At 51.0% G+C, this 18,872-nt stretch overlaps 5 protein-coding genes across 5 annotated transcripts; 1 reads left to right on the top strand and 4 right to left on the bottom strand.

The window, feature by feature from the left end:
- Positions 1-768: 768 nt before the first annotated feature.
- ETH_00029710 (uncharacterized protein) lies at positions 769-1,284 on the bottom strand (the record flags this gene model as incomplete). Its single annotated transcript, XM_013374370.1, has 1 exon — positions 769-1,284. One exon carries the CDS (start codon positions 1,282-1,284, stop codon positions 769-771), a length of 516 nt encoding a protein of 171 aa, XP_013229824.1.
- A 1,740-nt stretch (positions 1,285-3,024) lies between these two features.
- ETH_00029715 (uncharacterized protein) lies at positions 3,025-4,021 on the bottom strand (the record flags this gene model as incomplete). The annotated part of the gene is made up of 2 exons (XM_013374371.1): positions 3,025-3,618; positions 3,800-4,021. The coding sequence occupies 2 exons, from the start codon at positions 4,019-4,021 to the stop codon at positions 3,025-3,027; spliced, it is 816 nt and encodes a 271-aa protein (XP_013229825.1).
- A 1,234-nt stretch (positions 4,022-5,255) lies between these two features.
- On the top strand, positions 5,256-8,039 carry ETH_00029720 (hydroxyacylglutathione hydrolase, putative; the record flags this gene model as incomplete). The annotated part of the gene is made up of 9 exons (XM_013374372.1): positions 5,256-5,258; positions 5,423-5,487; positions 5,605-5,650; positions 5,870-5,945; positions 6,186-6,299; positions 6,580-6,687; positions 6,994-7,138; positions 7,445-7,553; positions 7,911-8,039. The coding sequence occupies 9 exons, from the start codon at positions 5,256-5,258 to the stop codon at positions 8,037-8,039; spliced, it is 795 nt and encodes a 264-aa protein (XP_013229826.1).
- Positions 8,040-8,750: 711 nt separating this feature from the next.
- On the bottom strand, positions 8,751-9,347 carry ETH_00029725 (uncharacterized protein; the record flags this gene model as incomplete). The annotated part of the gene is made up of 2 exons (XM_013374373.1): positions 8,751-9,082; positions 9,317-9,347. The coding sequence occupies 2 exons, from the start codon at positions 9,345-9,347 to the stop codon at positions 8,751-8,753; spliced, it is 363 nt and encodes a 120-aa protein (XP_013229827.1).
- A 5,395-nt stretch (positions 9,348-14,742) lies between these two features.
- On the bottom strand, positions 14,743-17,785 carry ETH_00029730 (AT hook motif-containing protein, putative; the record flags this gene model as incomplete). The annotated part of the gene is made up of 3 exons (XM_013374374.1): positions 14,743-15,129; positions 15,264-15,357; positions 15,528-17,785. 3 exons carry the CDS (start codon positions 17,783-17,785, stop codon positions 14,743-14,745), a joined length of 2,739 nt encoding a protein of 912 aa, XP_013229828.1.
- Positions 17,786-18,872: the final 1,087 nt, after the last annotated feature.

Genomic DNA, 18,872 nt, shown 5'->3' on the forward strand with positions numbered 1-18,872 from the left:
TGTACAATACCCGAGTATTTGCTGCCGTCCGTGCTTGTTAGGACCCCCCAGCCGACGCGCACCCCTTGGCGCCATTCGCCTTCATAAGTGAATCTCCTGCAGAGAAGCTTCAAATGATCCAAACGTCTGGCAGTGCTCTAGGCGCCGCAGTCGCACAAAGCACTCTGTCGATGAATTCTGCGCCGCTAACCAATTATTTTACCAAAGTTTCTGCCCCTCAAAGTCATCTATGCATGTCGTTCGTGCCAATTCTTGTGCCGTACCCATCTGCTGACGTGTAAGTACCAACTCCATTGCGCAAACCTTGAGCAACCTATCGCGTTATGCAAAAGAGAAACGTTCACGAGCCTCTTTTTGCATAAAGGTGTGGCTTGTGTTGTTTTCAGTTAGCTACATACTTCGTATTGTTGTGTTTCTATAACGAGCATACTATTCGCGTGCGGAAAAGCAGTTAGACAAGTCTGCTGTGCTGACACTCAAGAAATGATGGCTGGTCACAAGCTCAGATGAGGCTGAGCAAGCTCCGGGCCTTCATCTTCTCTTTGTATTTTAGAGGTGCTACGAAGTTGTGAAAACTACCTGTCCTTTATACGTGGCTCCACTGGGCCATTCAATTTTCCCATCCCCGCAAAGTCGCATACGGTTGCAAAGCTGGCCGTGATACTTCGTACCATTTTCAATTCGCACAGTAGCTGCTCAAGCAAAGACAGCAATATCATTGGAAATCTGGCGTGAGCGGAGTCCACGCAGTTGATTAATTGTGTCGCACTATCCACTGGAATGACTGGAAGTAAAGAGTGTAGGCATCACATTGAGTGGCTTTCCCTTGCCTGGTCCGACGAAGCTGAGCGTCCCTTGTTGACTAAGAGACAAACTTCCGGAGAATATGAGAGAGCCAAATGGCACTGCTTCTAAGCTAAAAAAGCCAGCGACGGTACAATCTGATGTTGGCGGTATTGGTTCGTGTTCCGTTTCTTGCTGCGGGGTAGTTGGGACAGCATTGCCGGCTTCATCTTTCGGACCTTCAGACTCTCCATCTTCGCTATCGCCTACAGCATATTGAGGCTTCTCAAGGAGAGTTAGTGCTTCGACAAGTTTCTGCACCACTTTAGTATCTTGGGAGCAGAAAGCAGCTTCCAGGAGAGCCGCAGTTGCCTCTCCGATTGCAGCAAAGGATTCTTCCTGAGTTGCAGCCGTCAATGGCTTTCTAAAATCAATAGGTAGATTCGGTACTGCCTCAGCAGAAGTGACAGCACTAGCCGCTACCTGACTGTCAATCTCCATTGGCTCTACTTCTGTCTCGACATTCCAATCAAGTTGGGTGCCGCTACTGGATGGCTCAGCGGAGCTACGTCTATTCTTAAATAAACCTTTTTTCTTAGCCAGGATGACAATGCATAGAGCAACAACCGTGGAACGCGCTACTCGCTGCCCTGTACTGCTAGCTGTGCTGTAGAGATGTCGCACTTGCGCAGCTTAGGTTGATAATCTCATCATGTCAATTTCCGTGCATCAGGAGAGATTTATTATGCAAAAAGTAATTCAATGCAATCCTAGTGCAAACAGTTCGCAAGAAGTGTATCATGGAAAGAAGCATGCTAACCCGGCAAACCCCTATGCACACCCATGCAACAAGCTACCCCAATATAAACCCATCTCCTTTTACCTCCAGACGTCATGAATACAATTAACACCAATGCACGCATGATTTTGAACACACTATACATGCGACTTCTCTTCAGCACAATGAGCAACACTGATGGAATGAGCGTCACACAGGTCATGCGAAGAGCAAGAAATGCCGCCTGTTGATCACTGGCTCCTGGTGAGTGATATACCTTCTATCTCTTTGACCAGTGGACGAGGAGGACTTTGCGGTGTATCTTGTCGTTTGATTGACTATTTCGTTCTTCTCTCTGCGTCAGCACTTCTCCATCCAGTGTGGTCAAATCGGCCACGACCCATTTGCACAGCCGCTTAGAAAATCCAGTGGAACCTTTGGGCTTAATCAGCGGAAAAGCGTTTAATAAACAAACGTGCCGAACTAAACTTGTACGCTGCTCTTCAACAGTGGAACTGCAGCTGCACTCCAGTCTAATGAGCTAGGGATCGTTTGCATACCTCCGCATGCTCGAAGGAGGAACGTACGTACCGCAGCGTTCCTCTGTGTAAAATGTTACTTGTTCTACAGATATCTGCCCGTCCTTCAAGTCTGTGAATCTTCCTTCTAACAACGACGGCGTACTAAAACCAACATCGCCGCCCTAAAACTACAAAATATCCGTATCGCTCAAGTCTATGTTCCATCCCCAGCCTGTTGTCTGGATGACGCGAAAGCCTTGAAAATGCAAGTGCTTTTCGGCGTTACGCACATGCTGTGGTTTGCCCGCTGCTCTACGCTACTCCCTCCCTACCTACACTCCCAATGCCACATCGACAACATCGCCTATTCACTCAGTATCCCCAAAAAAAATGAATCTAAAGCTGCAGGTCTGCTGTGGAGCAACAAGTTATGATGCGCCGCCTTTACTCGAAAGTGAATCCAGAGCACATTCTTGACTCGATAAAGGAGTGACATTCCCTCTAAAAAATATATCACGGTCGTACGTGTCGCTGCCGCCAGAAGAAACAAAAGCCATTCCCCGCACTGTTACCGGCAGGTTAAGTGGCATGAACAGCCTGTGGATGTGTGTCACGAGCCCTTGCCATGTCCACCTCTGCAACCCATGTGCGCGTGAACAGGCCACTAATTGATGTGCGTGCGCTCCTCTTTGTCCAGTGCGCAGCGCGTGCGTAAGCTTTTTAGCTGTGAGCGAACCTTCGCCGCGCATAAGGGCTTCACATACTGGGAGGCGCCCTCAGTTGAACTGCTCCCCCTGTGCCAATCCTGGCCACTGCTATGACACAGACATTGGGCAGTCTGCACGCTGAGTCCCATGCAAATCATTGCAGCATTTTTGATTAAGCTGTTCTTGATTTCCATGTGCGCCTCGGGCCAGCTTCGGTCTGAAACCCATTAAGCCACTAGTCAATATCATCAAACAGGTCCTCTTGGTCCACTTCTAAGGCTTCTGCTACAGTCCTTTCCTCTGGTGCCGGTATCGGCTTGGGCGAAGGAACCACAGGAGGCTGCTCCTTATCTGTTTGCACCTTTTTCGGAGGCGGAGCCATTGCAGCGGGAATATCAATCTGCAAGGGCCGCCCTAGAACCTCCTGGGCTCGGGCATTCAGCAAAGTGTACAGCTGCGTTGTGTGAGCACTGCTGCTGAGCACATCGGGGGAAGAGGGGTTGTACGGTCTGGGAACCTGCGGGGCAGACACTACTTTAAACAACGCCGAGTAGTCTGTGGAGACAAATAACTTATCACTGCTGACCGGAACCATCAGAGATATAACAGGCTTCAAAAGCTTCAAGAAGGTGGTTGCATTCACAACCACAACCGCCTCGCACCGTGCGAACACTCGGTGAACCATTTGCTCAATGGACGATCGCGCCTCCGCAGGTAGCGGGTCCACGACGTTCCTCAGTGACTCCCACATATCCAGCGTTGGTGCTCTCAGTCGTCTCGTAAGCATGCCGAAGTCCAGAACCAACGTGAAAGCACTCGCCTTTGTCTCCTGCGTGGAAACAAAAGCCCACCGAGCAAAAACACAACCCATCCCATCGAGTCCAATATTAATGTACACAGCTGTCCACAATCAGTACATCAAACAGCAATCCGAGATGGCATCTGCAGGTAGATTCGGCGTCACATCAAAAAGCACCGACTAGCACGTCCAGTCTGTGAGTAGTTCTCACCTCCAGCCACGTGTCAATTAAGTACGAGTCGGTCTGTAAAACAAACAACCTGCGGAAATCTCGCAGCCCACTTAGGCTTGGCTTGTAGATAACGGGGCTGCCCGCCTTGGACATTCCATGGACGTAAGTCGGGAACGTAGAATGTTTCGCTTCAACGCGGGCGAGCAAAGCTGACTCAGCCTCACGGTCTGCGGCGCAATTCACGAGGGAAATAAAGACCATTATGCTGTGTTGGCCCCCTATGAGTATAACACGGGAATTCGACAGCAGCAGACATAGAGGCAACACCTGCAGTCCTGCGGAAGTGCTGTTGGGCCTAAGGGTTATGCTATCTGTTTTTTATTTCGTTAATGTAAAACAGGACTCAAAAATTGTGGAACAGTCGACGGGTCACCCCAAAGACTTCGAATATATCTCCCGTCTCAAATCGCAGCAGCGATCAGCACACGCGCCATCAAGGTACTCATGAAAAATCTCCGTACAAATCTGTTCTCCGAAGCTAAAATATAATGGTTCCTTACTTAATGGAGTAGAAATCGACACATCGGCGCCCCATGAGAGAATTAGAAGAGAGAGAAGGACCCAAGTCCATCTCGCGGCTCGAGGGCGTAAGGGGCGTTTGCGGCTCTCCATTTCAAACTACAGTGCAGCGCAATCAAATTAAAAGCAACAGCAAAAAAGGGAAAGAATTGGCCCGACAGACGCACTGTGCCTGTCCGTCTGTCCTCATCCAAGACAGTCCCGCTCGCAACCCGCGGGCGCTGCTGTACATGACCTAAACACTGCAGCTGAATATATGTTCCGTGGTGAGTGAAAACATTAAAGACGGAACTGTACTTTATTCCAGGCTATTTTTGTTTGCATATAAAAGCTCTTAGCTAACGACAGCACAAAGATGCATGCGTAGCCGACACCAGCTGTTCACATCCGCGGGTGATTCGCAACCAGGACTGTGCCCTGCGCGTCGCATGATATATCCAGGCCGTGCTTTTTTACTGGCTGCAATTGACATCAAGGCATTTCGCGTAAGCTTCACCTGGGCAGTTGCTTAGGGTGCCCTGTTTCCCATCTTTCTGCCACTAGGCATTCTGTGTCTTTGCTAGCCCACAGTTATTGTACGGTGCTGATGATCCTGTTACGGCATGTAGCTGCAGCTTGGGCTCAACGGTGCCACATCGTGGGAAGTACATTATGCCACTTAGTCGCGTTCCCGCAATCCGTGCGCCTTCCATGTTGCCCCTGGTCCCCTCACGCGACGTCAGCGGTAGGGAGGCGTTGCAGACGCCAGCCGCAGTTTTCCTGGGACTGTGTGACTCATACGTCGCAGTTAGGTCATTCTTAATGCCTGCTTCTGTGTGCCTGTGGTCTCGTTCACGTCGGTGCTGTGCAGGGTCAGGGCGCGTGCTTTTCCACAGCCAAGAGCAGCATTGCTTTCTGCAGACCTTTACTTTTTAAAATGGTGCGCTGAAGCACTTAAGCTCGTTCAATATTCGCTTTAGCTAGATAGATCAAATTTCTCTCGCACTGCGTCAGGTACAGAACATCCTTAGACCATCTGGTATTTCTCCTTGAAACATAATTGCATCTGCGCCGCAAACGTTTCCGGCTGTTTTGTTTTTGCAGGCCCGCGCTGAAGTTATTCCTGTCCCGACACTTTCGGACAACTACGCATACCTCCTGATAGACAAGTAAGGCAACGTGTAGCTTCTTTCCATGGCCCCGGACGTAAGCAGTAGACTTTCCCACGCCATGCGTTTTTGGGAGAGGAAGAATGTGAGTAGTCTTTGGAATTTTTGGTGACTCAGAAAGACGAAAACGGCGGCCTGCGTGGACCCAGCCGAGCCAGAGAAGGTGAGCTAACTCTCATTCCCATGTCGTTTCAGTGCCCACCCGTTTGTTGTAGCATTGTACTTTTTATGGTGGACCATGCTGGCTGCAGAGGATTCATGTGAACTTGGGATTATGATTGGCGCCTCTTGTCAAGGCAACTGCTCACGTTTCTGGAGTTTAGAGTCAGTAGTCTGTCGGTGATGGAATGCATGCAACCACTGAGTTTGGGTTCACGTACAGGTCATTGCTGCGGCCAAAGAGCATGGCGTGACTCTACAAAAGTGTCTATGCACCCATAGGCATGCTGACCATTCAGGTATGTCGGGCCCTTGTTACTGCCAGCTGTCAGATGAGCGTTAAACTATATCTCTTGCTAGAGCTCTGTAGTTTCAGCACGCGTCCTGAGTAGTGCAGACTAGGCAGTTCGTGATGGTATAAGGGCGTGTAAGATTGCATGCAAGGAGCAGAGACCGGCTTCCGTGTACTTGTTTTGAAGGTTTGGTCCAGGTTTGGTCATGCGACTTCTCTTTCTTCTCGTTTTTTGTAACGTTAATAGGCGGAAATGAGCAGATCAAGACCCTGGTCCCAGGAATAGAAGTGATTGGTTCAGCGTACGAAGAAACCCCAGGGCGGACCAAAGCTGTTTGCGATGGCGAGACCTTCAGAATAGGTAGGAGCATCTGCGCAGGCCTGAAATTTTGAGCTGTAGCTCATATACTTTTGGCATTGTATAATTTCGGGGCAGGCTGAAATGTCCCTTTGATGCAGAAAATGTGAAGCGGACGATCACGGGTTGGCACTGATGAAGTTTACATCAGTAACAACTTTGCTCTGCTCTGGAGACTTTTCCTATGACATGCGTTTTGCGTTTACTTTTCCATCGCCCTTGCGTTGTTGCGTTTCGGTGATCGGTGATTTGTTTTGTGGATAGTGTTGATTGTGGCTCACAGGGGACTTGCTGGTGAAGGTCCTCCATGCACCTTGTCACACGAGTGGCCATGTGCTTTACTACGTGGAGAGTCGCACTGACTCTAACGCAACTCCCATCATCTTTACAGGTGACCTCATATTTCCTTACTGTGCAGAGGGTTCAAAACTTGAGGTTTTTTTAGTGCTCGTGTATTCTTAGCTGGCTTCTTCAATTTGTATCATATCCTTGTACTGCTTTCTGTTTGCTTTTGCTGCCGTATTGGTGCTATAGACGATCCTTTTTGGCATTTATTCGATCTTTCCTTTTGATGACTCGTTCAACGAACTGAGTTGCGGAATGGTTTCAGAGTTAGCAGTATGGTTCTTTGATTGCGTCCCTGTGGTAATTGTAAGCAGACAGCTGTCCGCCCGGCGTGGGGTGAGGTGATGCGCAGGTGACACATTGTTCCTAGCTGGTTGTGGTCGTTTTTTTGAGGGCGATGCTACGCAAATGCATCGCGCGCTGATGAAGATAATTGGCGAGCTTCCTGCAGAGACGCTTGTCTACTGCGGTCATGAATACACCGTGGCCAACCTGCAGTAAGGCGTATGGCACTTTCCAGTGTCCCTTTATAGAGGCTCCATTTTGCTGTGTGACCTCTGGCTATCGTTTGTGTTGCTTCTGACTGTAGTGCTGTGGTGTGGTATTTTTTGTTGGTTAATGCTCGTAGTGTGCGCTTGCGCGCATTGTGAATGCCTCCTTCGTACATCCTAGCGTTTTTGTTTGCTTGTGGCTCCTTAGCTGCACCTGCATGGAGCACATTTTCTGTTGAATCCCTGGGTGTTCGCTGGCGTAGTTTCTTGGTACGTGCACACCTCCCCGCGAGGGCTGTCTAACTGCTGCAGGTTCGCTGCTAGTGTGGAGCCAAACAACCCCGCTGTGCAGAATAAGCTCGAGTGGGCACAGCAACAGCGGAATGCAGGAAAGCCAACTATACCCTCTTCCATTGGCGAGGTTCGGTTCCAGTCTTCTTATTGGTAGTGACGTTTAGTACCAGTTGTTTTAACGTTATGGATACAATCTCACACCGAGAAACAGTGGCAGGCACTGGATACGGCGGACATGGCCGGAAGTGTAGTCACGGGTGGAAAGCGTATCAAGCTAATAGTAAAATGTTTGTACGGGCGTCGAATTGATTTCTTAAAGAGAGCCCGTCACATACGCCATTATACATCTTGCTCCGCCCGTCTTGCCAGTGGGGTTAACTACACATTCCCCACTTCGCCGCAGTACTCTACAAATGCCGAATGTACACCAGTAAGAAAAACTCGAGGTAAGGCAGTAATACTGTGCTTAGTTGACTGTCTGTAGGAGAAGACCTACAACCCGTTTATGAGGGTTGACAAACCTGAAGTACAGAGGGCAGTGAGGGCACCAGAAGGCGATGAGGTGCAGACGATGCATATTCTACGCGAGCGTAAGAACACGTTCAGAGGGTGACTGACCAGCACAAGTGGTCTTCAATGGAACAGTAGTGGAGGCCTGAAGCGTCTACTCCGGCAACAGCCAGGGCTGGGCTTTGGCACATCTGCTTGGGACCTGCTTTGGTCAGTGTACGATCAACCTGGCTAGCTAGTAATTTGGCTGGCTATCAAGGTATTGCTATGTTCGTTGCTCGCTGACAGCACGTGGTTGAATTCTGCTTGGTGAGTTCGCCTCGTGGCTGTGCCGATGGCAGGTTAGGCGAGGTTGCGTTTTTTGCGCAGCATTGGCTGCAAACATCAAGCGAAGCGCTCAGTAGTAAGGCATGTTTAGACCGCATCACTGTAAGTGTGTCAGTCAAATGCTTGCCTTCACGGGTTGAGGCGCTGGTGGAGAGCTCATACCTAGAGAACGCCTAGAGAGCGGTCCCTTGTTAGCGGATAGTTGCAGTAGTAGCTTTGGCTTGGAAGCGGGAACTAGCATTTAGGGAGCCCGAAGCAACCTTGCCATGGGAGTCTGCCGGTGCGCAAGTAACATGGTTTGCCACACGGTAAGTCGGCCAGTCACCAGCGGAACTTGACTAAGAACAAGACTGAGTGTTAAACGCCCTCGTGTCCAGCACGCCTCGTTTTACGAAGGGTGAATACCCTGCTGGACATGGGCGGGTGACTAAACATTAGCAGACGGCGAAGGCGGCCACTGGCTCCGAGACCTAATGGGCATTTTCAACTATGAAGCTGGCTGCAATCCTGTTGGCTGGGGTTGGGGAGGAGCTCCTTGGGAGTTCATACGAGAGCCTCCTCCTGGCTGCATGAATTGCATGGTTGTGGCCATGACGATCATCATCCCCATGGATATGTACTGTTGCACATTAACCTCGCCATACTTGCAGCCGAGAAAGGAGCTACATGCGACGAACAGTGCAATATAGTACATTTGGTACGCCCTAAATAGGGTGCCCACGAGGACAGCAGGGACGCACAGGTACAGGAGCAGCTCAGGTTCTGTCTCATGCTTCGTCTGTTGCACGTAACGAAAGATCCGCGACGTGTCGTGGTATTCTGTGCCGCACATGAGAATACAGTAACAAGCAGAGCACGCAAATATGCAAATGCATCAATTATTGCCCCAATACAGCAAGGAAAGTGCCTAGGAAAAGGAACATCCTGGAGCACGCTGAAGCAGACAGAAGTACAACGCTCAAGATGACGTGCAGCTGCCACACTGGTTTTCTCTTAAGTACTAAATGGAACCATTTTTCACACAAGAGATTGGTTGATTCTGCCGGCGCCTACCCGTTGTTCGGTCTGCTGGCTGCTTCATCATTAATTCGCCCGGGAGCAATGGAGTTGGCCGTGCAAATGAAGAACGCAGAGAAATAAGTGACTGCAGATAGGCTAAAAGGAGACAAAGGTATACTTATCGCGTTTAGGATGGGCGTCAAACTGCTGTTCTGCTGTTAATAGGTGATGTTCAGCGGGTTTCCCCGGGGTTATAGCTGCGGCAGAAGCAACAGAAACAAAAACTAGGGGAAGGAAAATATAATAATCAGTAAAAATAGAAACAACAATCACTTGCCGCCATTGTAGAGGCAAGTACCACAAGCAAAAACCATTGCACGGCATGCACAGACTTATTCACGCCAGGTAGCAGCGCTCCCCAATGCACGCGAGAATCAAGAAGTGATATGTGCGTACGCCTTTGCAATAGTAAACTAAAAAGTCCAGCAAATAATTGATGTTCTTTTCATGCTGAGGATGTTTTGAATATTCGGACTCACACACAAGAGCGAGACATGATAAAGTTCCCACTGCAGGCGCAGAAGACTACGCGAAAATACGAGAGCCGCGCACAGAAAATATGCAACTTGCTGTAAACAAACAATTTTTTCAGACTATAAAAGGGGAAAGGGAGAAGCGTTCTGCCTTGCTGCATTACTACTGGCTAAGGAGAGCTTGTGCGTCGGTGTAAAGAAGCAAGCGAAAGGAGTTTTTCGACTAGAAGGATTGCGTGTGACTCTGCTGGAAGAAGGAATGTGCTTTCTGGCTGAGGGTCATGTTTAGAGGTGGCCCAGGGCCTTAGATGCCACTTCACCCGGCAAACGCAGACATCATATTCACGGAGCTACAGCCACCAGTACCCATAGATAGAGCACTCACCCTTCCTCACCAGCAGGCAGTGAAGTAAAATTTGGTCAACCTGCTGTCCAAAACTGGCTCGCTGTTTTGCAGTGGCCGCTGGGCAGTGCGCCGCTGTAAGGCAAAGTCAGAATCTTATGCCATCAGTCTCTTTCGAATTCTCAAAACCCCCGACACCACAAGGAGTATCTCACTACAGTAAACTCATCTTTGGAAGGGCCTTATTTTGGCGCAAGCCTTGGTAAGGCACTGGATTACTATCTGTGAGTTGTTTCGCTGGAATAGGGGCTTTATCAGTTTTCTGAGTGATCAAAAATAGCTCAGGCAATTTCAGTAAGCTCCATATGGGTTCTCTTGAGGTGCTCAGTGAGCCTGCTGCTGGATGGCTCAGCTTTCGTGCGGCTTGTGGCATAACTTGCGCAGAGCAGTGGTAATACTCTCTGGAAGCTCTTGATCTCATCATTTGGCGGTATAGGTTTAATTATTGCAGCCTTTGGCGGCTGTATGCCCCTATAGACAGTTGTGACCCAGGCCATAAGACAGCCGTAGTCCTTACGACGATTGAATCCACTTCGCTGCAGGCTAGGCGTACCTTAGTCTGGCATAATTAACGCAATACCTGGAGAAGGAATGGACACGCTCGTATACAAAGGCGATAGATTCCATCTCTCCTCTATAAAATTGTCCAAATTAATGCCTGAATTTATCGTCGTGCAAAAAGTGAACATGGGTCCCCCGGTTTCGATATTGGTGTGTTGGGACTGAACTGCTTGGCGAACGAGTATTCCACTGGCGATTCAAACCCAACTCAAGCTCGCGACCTAAAGACAGCGACACAGGCTACCGAATGTTACTGGTGTATTAAAAGAAAACTCGCGGCGCTCACTTGGTTGGTTTCTGAATTCATTTATTAAGGGCTACAGCCGCATTCAGTCTCACATACCTAGCATACAGCTTCTTGAACCAGCCCACTCACCGCACGGGAGACTGGAGCAACGTCTAATGCAATACGACGAAAGGATAAATTGTTTGCGGAGCACAGCTACTTAGGGGGAATTAGATAACTGGAAGAAACGGGTCAGTGGTGCAGCATCGAATTCACAGCGTACTTTAGGGAGTTCCTTGGCGTTGTTAAGAGTGTCAGCCCACTGATAACGCGACTCACAACCATTCTTAAGCCGGTGTTTCGGTTTCACGATGATTCCATACATTCAACGTTATAGGGGACTGCCTTACTTTGGTAGAAAAAGCAGACGTAGGCAGTTCAGAACGACAGAAGCCCTGAAGAAGGAAGACCCATTCAGTGTGGGGTAAAGTTCTTTGATCCAGGAATGGTGATATTTCTCTTTCAGAAAGAAGCTTTCGGTCCGTCCTAAGGTGATGAGATGACGTATTTTTTGCGAGCAAGCATTAGCGATGATAATTTCGAAGGGCGAATCGGTCGGCAAGCGCTGAATTCTCCTGCGGCAGAGAACTCACGAAGGAACCTAAACCCCCTTCAGTAGTAGTACGGCTGTCATTTCATTTTCGTTTTTGGAAAACGTGAGGGGCATGCGTCGTCAGCCCTAGCACAGAACTGGATTCCCGTAGCTTTGACAACGTCGCTAAAAAGAAGACTCAAGGCAGATGTAACATATCTGCGCTCATTGGTACAAGCTAAGGACAATGGAGTCTCATGCTTCCTGTTACGCGTTATAGCGTATGTGTGTGTGTTTGTCCGCCATTGACTCAGCGCAACTAGAATGCTGGCTACGATATAGCAGCGTCGATACCGTATACTACCAGCCCAGCACCATACGTGATAGACTACTGCGGGGTGAATGCAAGCTATTATCACAAGAGGTACAATGAATTAAATTTTGACAGGAAAAGGCAGGCTTCCCTGTTGGCTGTATGACAGTCTGAAACGGCTCAACGTGCATGCGTTAGCTTCCTGGTAGCTTCTGAGTACACCAAGAAAGTAACAACATTCGCTGCAAAGTTGTCCTCTATTCTGCCCCGGATCCTCTTAATTTTGGACACACCTACGCTAGTTTCAGCATACTTCTTGAAGCACGCCTTTAAGCAACCCTTCTCAAGATTCCTCCTCCAAATTTCTGTGTCCCTTGTTGAGCATCGTAATTCCTGCCACAGAGGGCTTGCGCAATCCGTGCAGATGTGATCAAGCTTGACAAAGAACTACTCCTCTTTATCATCCCTTGGCCATCTCAGGCAATAGTCTATTTACAATTCTGCTGTGGTTTGGAAGCTTGTGTGCTTGTGTTGACCTGCTGAAGCAGCAGCCGCTTCTTTGATAGCAACATGCGTAGTAATCTCAATTCCAACATAAAGTGAGGCGTTTACAGAGTGCGTATTCTCATATAGGTACCCGCTTGCTGGTCGCGAAATGCTCTGTTACATACTACTGGGCGTCTGACTACTTTTATCGCTTGAGAAGTGGTAATGTATGCGCAAAATGGTGACGCTTCCACGCGAATGGTCAGTTCCATCCACGGCTTCGGTAGGGAGGCTTCACCCGGACGTGGTAATGAGTCACATAATCTGGTGTTGATTCGCCAACTGTAAAGTAATGAAGCGTTATGGAATCGTGACGGTATATAAAGCTTTAATAGGCAAAGCTTTTGAGAGGGGTTATTTGGTCTGTGTGCCCAGCTGAAGCTGTTTCACCGATAACTGTTGAACCTGCCAATATTTTTCGATTTTTTTTTCATTTTGAAAGGTGACATATCTACATTCAACTCTGGAGCAGCAAACTTCCCAATGTACCACCGCAATGCTTCTGGACTCTATAATCATTTCTATCCTCAGCTACCGGTGATCTGCTATGTCGTACTCGATACCCGTAGTTTCGGGGGACATTATACATCCAATGCTAGAGACCCCTGCTACAGCGGCATTTCCTCGCTGGTCTATGAGCCGGGCCTATTTAAAGACTGCTAATCAAATGATTCCCCTTCCCAAGCTTGCGTTTGTTCTTGAGTCTTCAGAGTTCTCTATCCCGAGAGTTGCATCCACCTAGCTTTGCTGAGTTATCATGCAATATTAGTGGTTAGTAGCCAGTATAACTAGTCCTCCGGTATTTCCACGCAGTCCATCCGGTGAAGATTCTCAGCAGACCACTTTCTGCGGCGAGCCTCGCTACAGTTCTGCATCCAAATCCTGGCAGGGAAATTCTACGTGCCGCCTTCCCGGCAACAGAGCGGCTTCCGAAGAGTGATCAGTTACACTTGCCCGCAACATTTACTTCTTTGGTAGTATCGGCTGCAATATAGCACGACTGCCAACCTAGACATTATGCATACGCTACTGCTTATATATAGTGGCAGCTGGCTACTCTTCCTCGCAATCCTTGTTGCAGAAGTCCGGTGAACTCGGGTGCTATTCAAGTTGAGCTTCAGCTCGGGGCTTTCTTGCTTTGTTGCCCGTGGCTGGCTTTTATGTCCATGGCCTTGCCGCTTCGCATGTGTGGCAACGACGCCAAGGCAAGCAGCACTGGAAAACTGATGATTCAAGTACCCTGTGCTCACGGCCACCAGCACGCAGGCCAACACACGCAGTGCGAGAGCAAACAAACACGCACCCCGGCGGAAGTCCCGAGCTCTGTCATACGCTGCCACCTGCCACTGAAGGCCAAACGCAACAATCCAGGGGACTGAACTTCCAAAGCGATGCGGTGAGACAACCCGTCGAGGCAACACGAACATCACGTTGCTACGCAAATGCCAATTCCAAGGACAATTGCACCCGCCACTTTGTCCAGTCGATTGCGGAGTCCTTGTGCACTATGTTGCTTCAAGCATATTTATATATAACAGTACACAACAGAGAGGCACAGATGCACGTATCCTTCTACGCAGTGCGCTACCGCAGCTAATTTCACTACGGTCACCGGTCGGCTGGCTCAAGGTAGCGCCACATCTATAATTTGAATACGCCGTACAGCAACGATGCGTATGTTCATGTACTGATACGTGATTCATGCACTAGCTTCACCCCCGGTAAAAAAACAGTCGGCTTCTGCGCGGTGCGCTCAGCTGCAGGACCGTCCAGTGAGCCAATTTTCACAGCAACGATTCCTTGTGTCCTAGCCCTTACAGAAAGTCTTACGCCCATGCAACGGAGAACTGAAAACTCCCCAGAAGGAGCTGCTGCTGATGAGCTGGAACAGTCATTGGACACCTTCAAGTGTAAGTGGCCGCCCGCAAACGCGTGTAGACACGCCGAGTGCCACACAAACTGGACGTCTGTTGCCTGCTGCGACGGAGAAGTGCCAGAATGCAGCCAATTCCTTTTTCTCGATGAGACATATATGCCAGAGCATCGTCCAGCAGACCACAACCCTGCTGGTACAGGTGCATCTGCTGTTACTCCTGCATCTGCTCCCACTACTGCGCGGCTGGCGCCTAAAAGACAGGGCGGGGACGGTCCTCAGGCTCAGGAAACACACGAGCGAAGGCGCTGTGACTGCACACAGTGCCGAGTTTCTCTGCAGAAGCTGCTGCAAAGCTGCTCTCTACGCCAATCACAGACGCATCACGGAATTCCGCACACGGGATCTCGTCGCTAGAGCTGGCAGGCGATAGTCAGATCAAAGGCAGCTGGAGCTGCTGCTGCTCGCAAAAAACCTGCTGTTGCGACTGCTGTTGCATACTTTCCAACAGTAACTGCTGCTGCTGCTGCTGCCAGAACACTGCGCTACTGCTACTGCTACCTCCAGGTGAAGCCCCCTCAAAGTCTGGCACCATGAGCGCGGTTGGGGTAGCAGCTGCTGTGTTGCTCCCAGGGACTGCATCCGTCAGTGAGCTGCTGGTCAAGGGGCTGAGCGACGAGTAGCGAGCCGCAACTGCTGCTGCATCCTGCCCCCTCTGCTGCGTGTCCAACTGGCTGCTTTGTTGCTGCTGGCCCTGCTGCGAGCTCCGAAACGAAGCGGGCTGGAACTGGGGAGGGAGCACATCATAGAGTCCGCAAATCTGCAAATCACACGCACCTGCTTAAGACACGCCACTGAAAAACGAGCAACGAACTTACTCCTGACGAGCCTCCCGCATAGTGCGTGCCCCCTGTATCTACCCTGGAATATTCAGGAGCAACGGCGCGTACTCACCTGCGCAAGCTGAAACAGCTGCTTTGTCGTGGCACAGCGGACTCCCGCAACCGACGAAGCCTTTTTCCGCAGATGTGGGAAAACACGGAGCTGCCTAAACACCACATTTTCGAACCCACGAAGCACCAACGCGGTTGTGTGACCATAATTTACCAGAGTGTTATTTCATCTCGTGACTATGACAAGCTCGTATTTCAGCTGCCGTAACAGCATTTGAGAGCCACCAACTTCTCTAAGCTGAACAGAAGACAAGAACATACATACCTTGATATTCTGCTTTTAATAATAGCCCTCCCCTTGTCGCCCAACTTGAACATGCCTTGGGCTCTGAACTGTTGCCACTGCGCCTCAGTCAGATTCAGCAACGAGAGGCAGTCTGTGCTGTCTTCAAACTGCGGAACGCATACAGGTATTTCCACGTTGCACACGAAAGGGCCCCCCTTCACCAGAGGTGCTGCTGCTGCGGCTACTTTGGGGGAAGGAGCCGTAGACGGAGCTGATGAGTCCCTGTTGCACTCCTGCGAACCGCTGCTTGCCGCTGTATCGGCGGCACCCCCAGATTCTTGAGAAACGTGAGAAAGCTGACGTGTGAGAGTCCCTTCCACTATCGTATGGAGCCCCGCATGCTGCTGCTGTTGCGGTTCTAGTCCGAGAGAGCTGCAGCAGCAGCAGCTAGCTGCACTTCCACACGAGCCACAGTTTGCTGCTGTGGAATCTCCGTGCTGCAGCTGCTGTTGTGCTCCCGTAGTTGCTGTAGAAGGTGAGCATGAAATGTTGTAGAATGAGGCAGGCGAGAGTTGTTGTTGTTGTTCCTCCGCAGACAGCAGCAGGGCTTGGCACCCCTGGCCGTCACATGGCCACTGGTCCTGCTGACCCACTACCCATTCATCACAGCTAGAGTCCGCAAGAGTGCTATCTGTAAGTCTTTTCCTCTTTTGCACAGGAAGCAGGAACGACTCCTGCTGTTGCTGCTCTTGCCGGCCGTAGCATGGCTGCCCTGTTGACACATCGGACCCAGTTGCGAAGAAACTGCCACTTCGTTGCTGCTGTGTACAAACACACTGCTGGTTGCCACAGCAGCAACTGCCTGCAGAATAGGGCTGCTTCTCTTGCTCTTGCTGATCCTGCTCTAGTCTTGGCACTTCAAGGGGATCTGACGCACGCCGTCGCCGGACGCGCTGCCTCGTGGCCGCGGCAGGAGACTGTTGCATCTGCTGCGTCCCTGCTCCTGGTTTCTGGCATTCTGTCTCTTGAGACGAAGTTTCCCGCGTCTCAACTAGCTTAACCTGCTGCTGCTGGCGCTCTGACTCCTTGGGAACGGGATGAGATCGCTGGTCAGGATGTGTGTGCTGCAATGGTGAGGCGCAGCCACTTGCACAGTACGATACTGGAGAGGGCGAAAGCTGCTCAAGAGTGCTTGGCTCTATTTGCTGCTGCTGCTGCTGCTGCTGCTGGTTGATGTCACGGGAAGGTGTCTTTCCTGCTTCAGGAGCTTGGTCATCATGCAACAGAAGGTCTTTCTCCAAAGGCAGCAGCTCTTCCATCTTTCCCTCCCTATTTTGCCGTGCCACATCAAAGTCGAGCGCGCAACAGCAGGTACTGGTGCTACTGCGGCTGGTGTATGCCTCGCTGCAGCGCCGCTGGCAGCATTCCACTCTCGCTGATTCCGGTGGAACTGCCTCATTCCTACAAGGTGGCAGAGGCCCCAACGGCCTCTCACCAGCATTCAGAGGGCTTGGCACGCTGGTCAAAAGTGTGGCGTCGCATATAAGGTTACTCGGCAGCTGTAGGAGAAGAGCACCCACTCCCACCGCTGCCGCCCGTCGCTCATGCTCAGGAGGTCCTCCAGCGTCTGGGCACCTGCTTGGGGCACCCCAGTATTCCCGGTGACCCCAACTCTCCTCTTCAGGGCCCCAGAGCTGACTCACATCTCCATCGTCTGCATCCAGAGGACTCGGTGCCTCCTGCAAAGCCAAGCAGGAATCGCAGGCGCCGCCAAAGTCACAGCTGAAGTCATCTGCTACGGACACCGGTAGAGGCCCCCACACTTCGCAGCTGTTGCTGCTGCTGCTATTCGCAGTGCCGCAACTGCCGTAGTAGAAGCAGCAACAACAGCATGTTGAAGGAGTCTCTGCCTCTGCGGCACCAGAGCGATGCACCTCTGACGGTGACGTGTGCGTAGCCGCCGTTGCTGTTGCTGCTGCTGCTCTCTCTAGCTCGTCCGACTTTGGGGGAGCCATGTGCTGAAATGCGACAGCAGCATTTGGCGGGGAAGCAAGAAAGGCGGGCGAGGAGTCACAGCGCAGTCGCAGCAACTGCGCATAGGCGATGCATCTGCTGCAAGCCCACTCCCCTGCTGCAGCGGTTAAGCAGCAAGACTGCTGAAGCAGCGTCTCCGTCGTCGGGTCATCGCAGCAATTGCCGCAGTTGCTGCTGCTGCAGCCACAGCAGCTACCACCTTGGCAGTGGTCGGCGTAGCCTGCTGGGAGGTGAGGGGGAGACAAGAAAAGCTGCTGCAACATTGTGTCCCAGGGGTCACGTACACCCAAGACTACTGCTGCAGTAGGAGCACCTGAAATAGCAGTACGAAGTCGGCCAGCTCTATATCACCTGGCACAACAGATGCGGCGGCTCCTGATTTTCGCTGCTGCTGTTGTCGGTGCTGCTGCTGCTGCGGGGTCTGGACGGGCCGCGTGGCTGCAGGGCCGCCAGAGAGCCGCCAGCAGCAGCAGCTGCGTCTCTAGCCTGTCATGAAACGAAACTTAACTGTGGAAGCCAGCAAACAGCCGCTGCAGCGGCAAGGCCGTGGGCTACGCTGCGGGGTAAGTATTCGGTGTGGTAATACCGGTGGAGAGTCGAAAAACACACGGCCCGCTCGAATATGCTCCAACGTAATAAGTATAGTGCCCTCGGCAAAAGGCTTTGATGTGATGCTGCTGCCTTTACTATTGCTGCCGGCAACCCCTGCTTGCCTCCCGACGTGCCCCTGTCGGCTGCGGCGTCCCTTCAACGACAGCAGCAGCACACACAGTAATTGTAAGCCCTAGCCTCTAAATCATGAAAACGTAGACAAATCCAATCCTCCAAGGGATCCCTGCAAGACAAGGTGTGTAGAGGAAGACGCGAATGGAGGCTAGCGCAACAGTTGCTGTTGCAGCACGACGCCGAGTCGAGCACCAGCAGCAGTTGCAACCGTCCTTATTGGGGGGGCACAAAGCCACAGACACGGACGAAATAAAGACAATTTGACCCTTAAAACCATTGGGAGCTATCGGTTCTAGCACCTGATGGGAAGGGAATGGAACTACTGATACTTGTGCCCCCAGCAGCAAACGCAGCAACGCCGCAGAAACTCTGCTGCTGCAGTAGTTGAGGAGCAGGGAGCACTGAGAGAGCAGGCTGACGCCTGTCTTAAGGTTTATACGAAGGTGAAAACGTAACAGAAATGCTGGTGTGCTGCTGCACGCTCCCGAGCTGCAGCTGCTGCGCCTTCAGCTACCCCGCCCGCTGCGTGGCTGTGGTGGCAGCAGCAGCGAACCTGCAGCAGCCGCTGCAGCCGAGAGCGGCACATAAAGCCCCTCCTTCTCTATTGTTTAAATACCCTTGACT

Source organism: Eimeria tenella, genomic scaffold (assembly GCF_000499545.2).
Source record: "Eimeria tenella Houghton genomic scaffold, Eth_scaff2, whole genome shotgun sequence".
In the NCBI taxonomy this organism is placed as follows: domain Eukaryota; phylum Apicomplexa; class Conoidasida; order Eucoccidiorida; family Eimeriidae; genus Eimeria; species Eimeria tenella.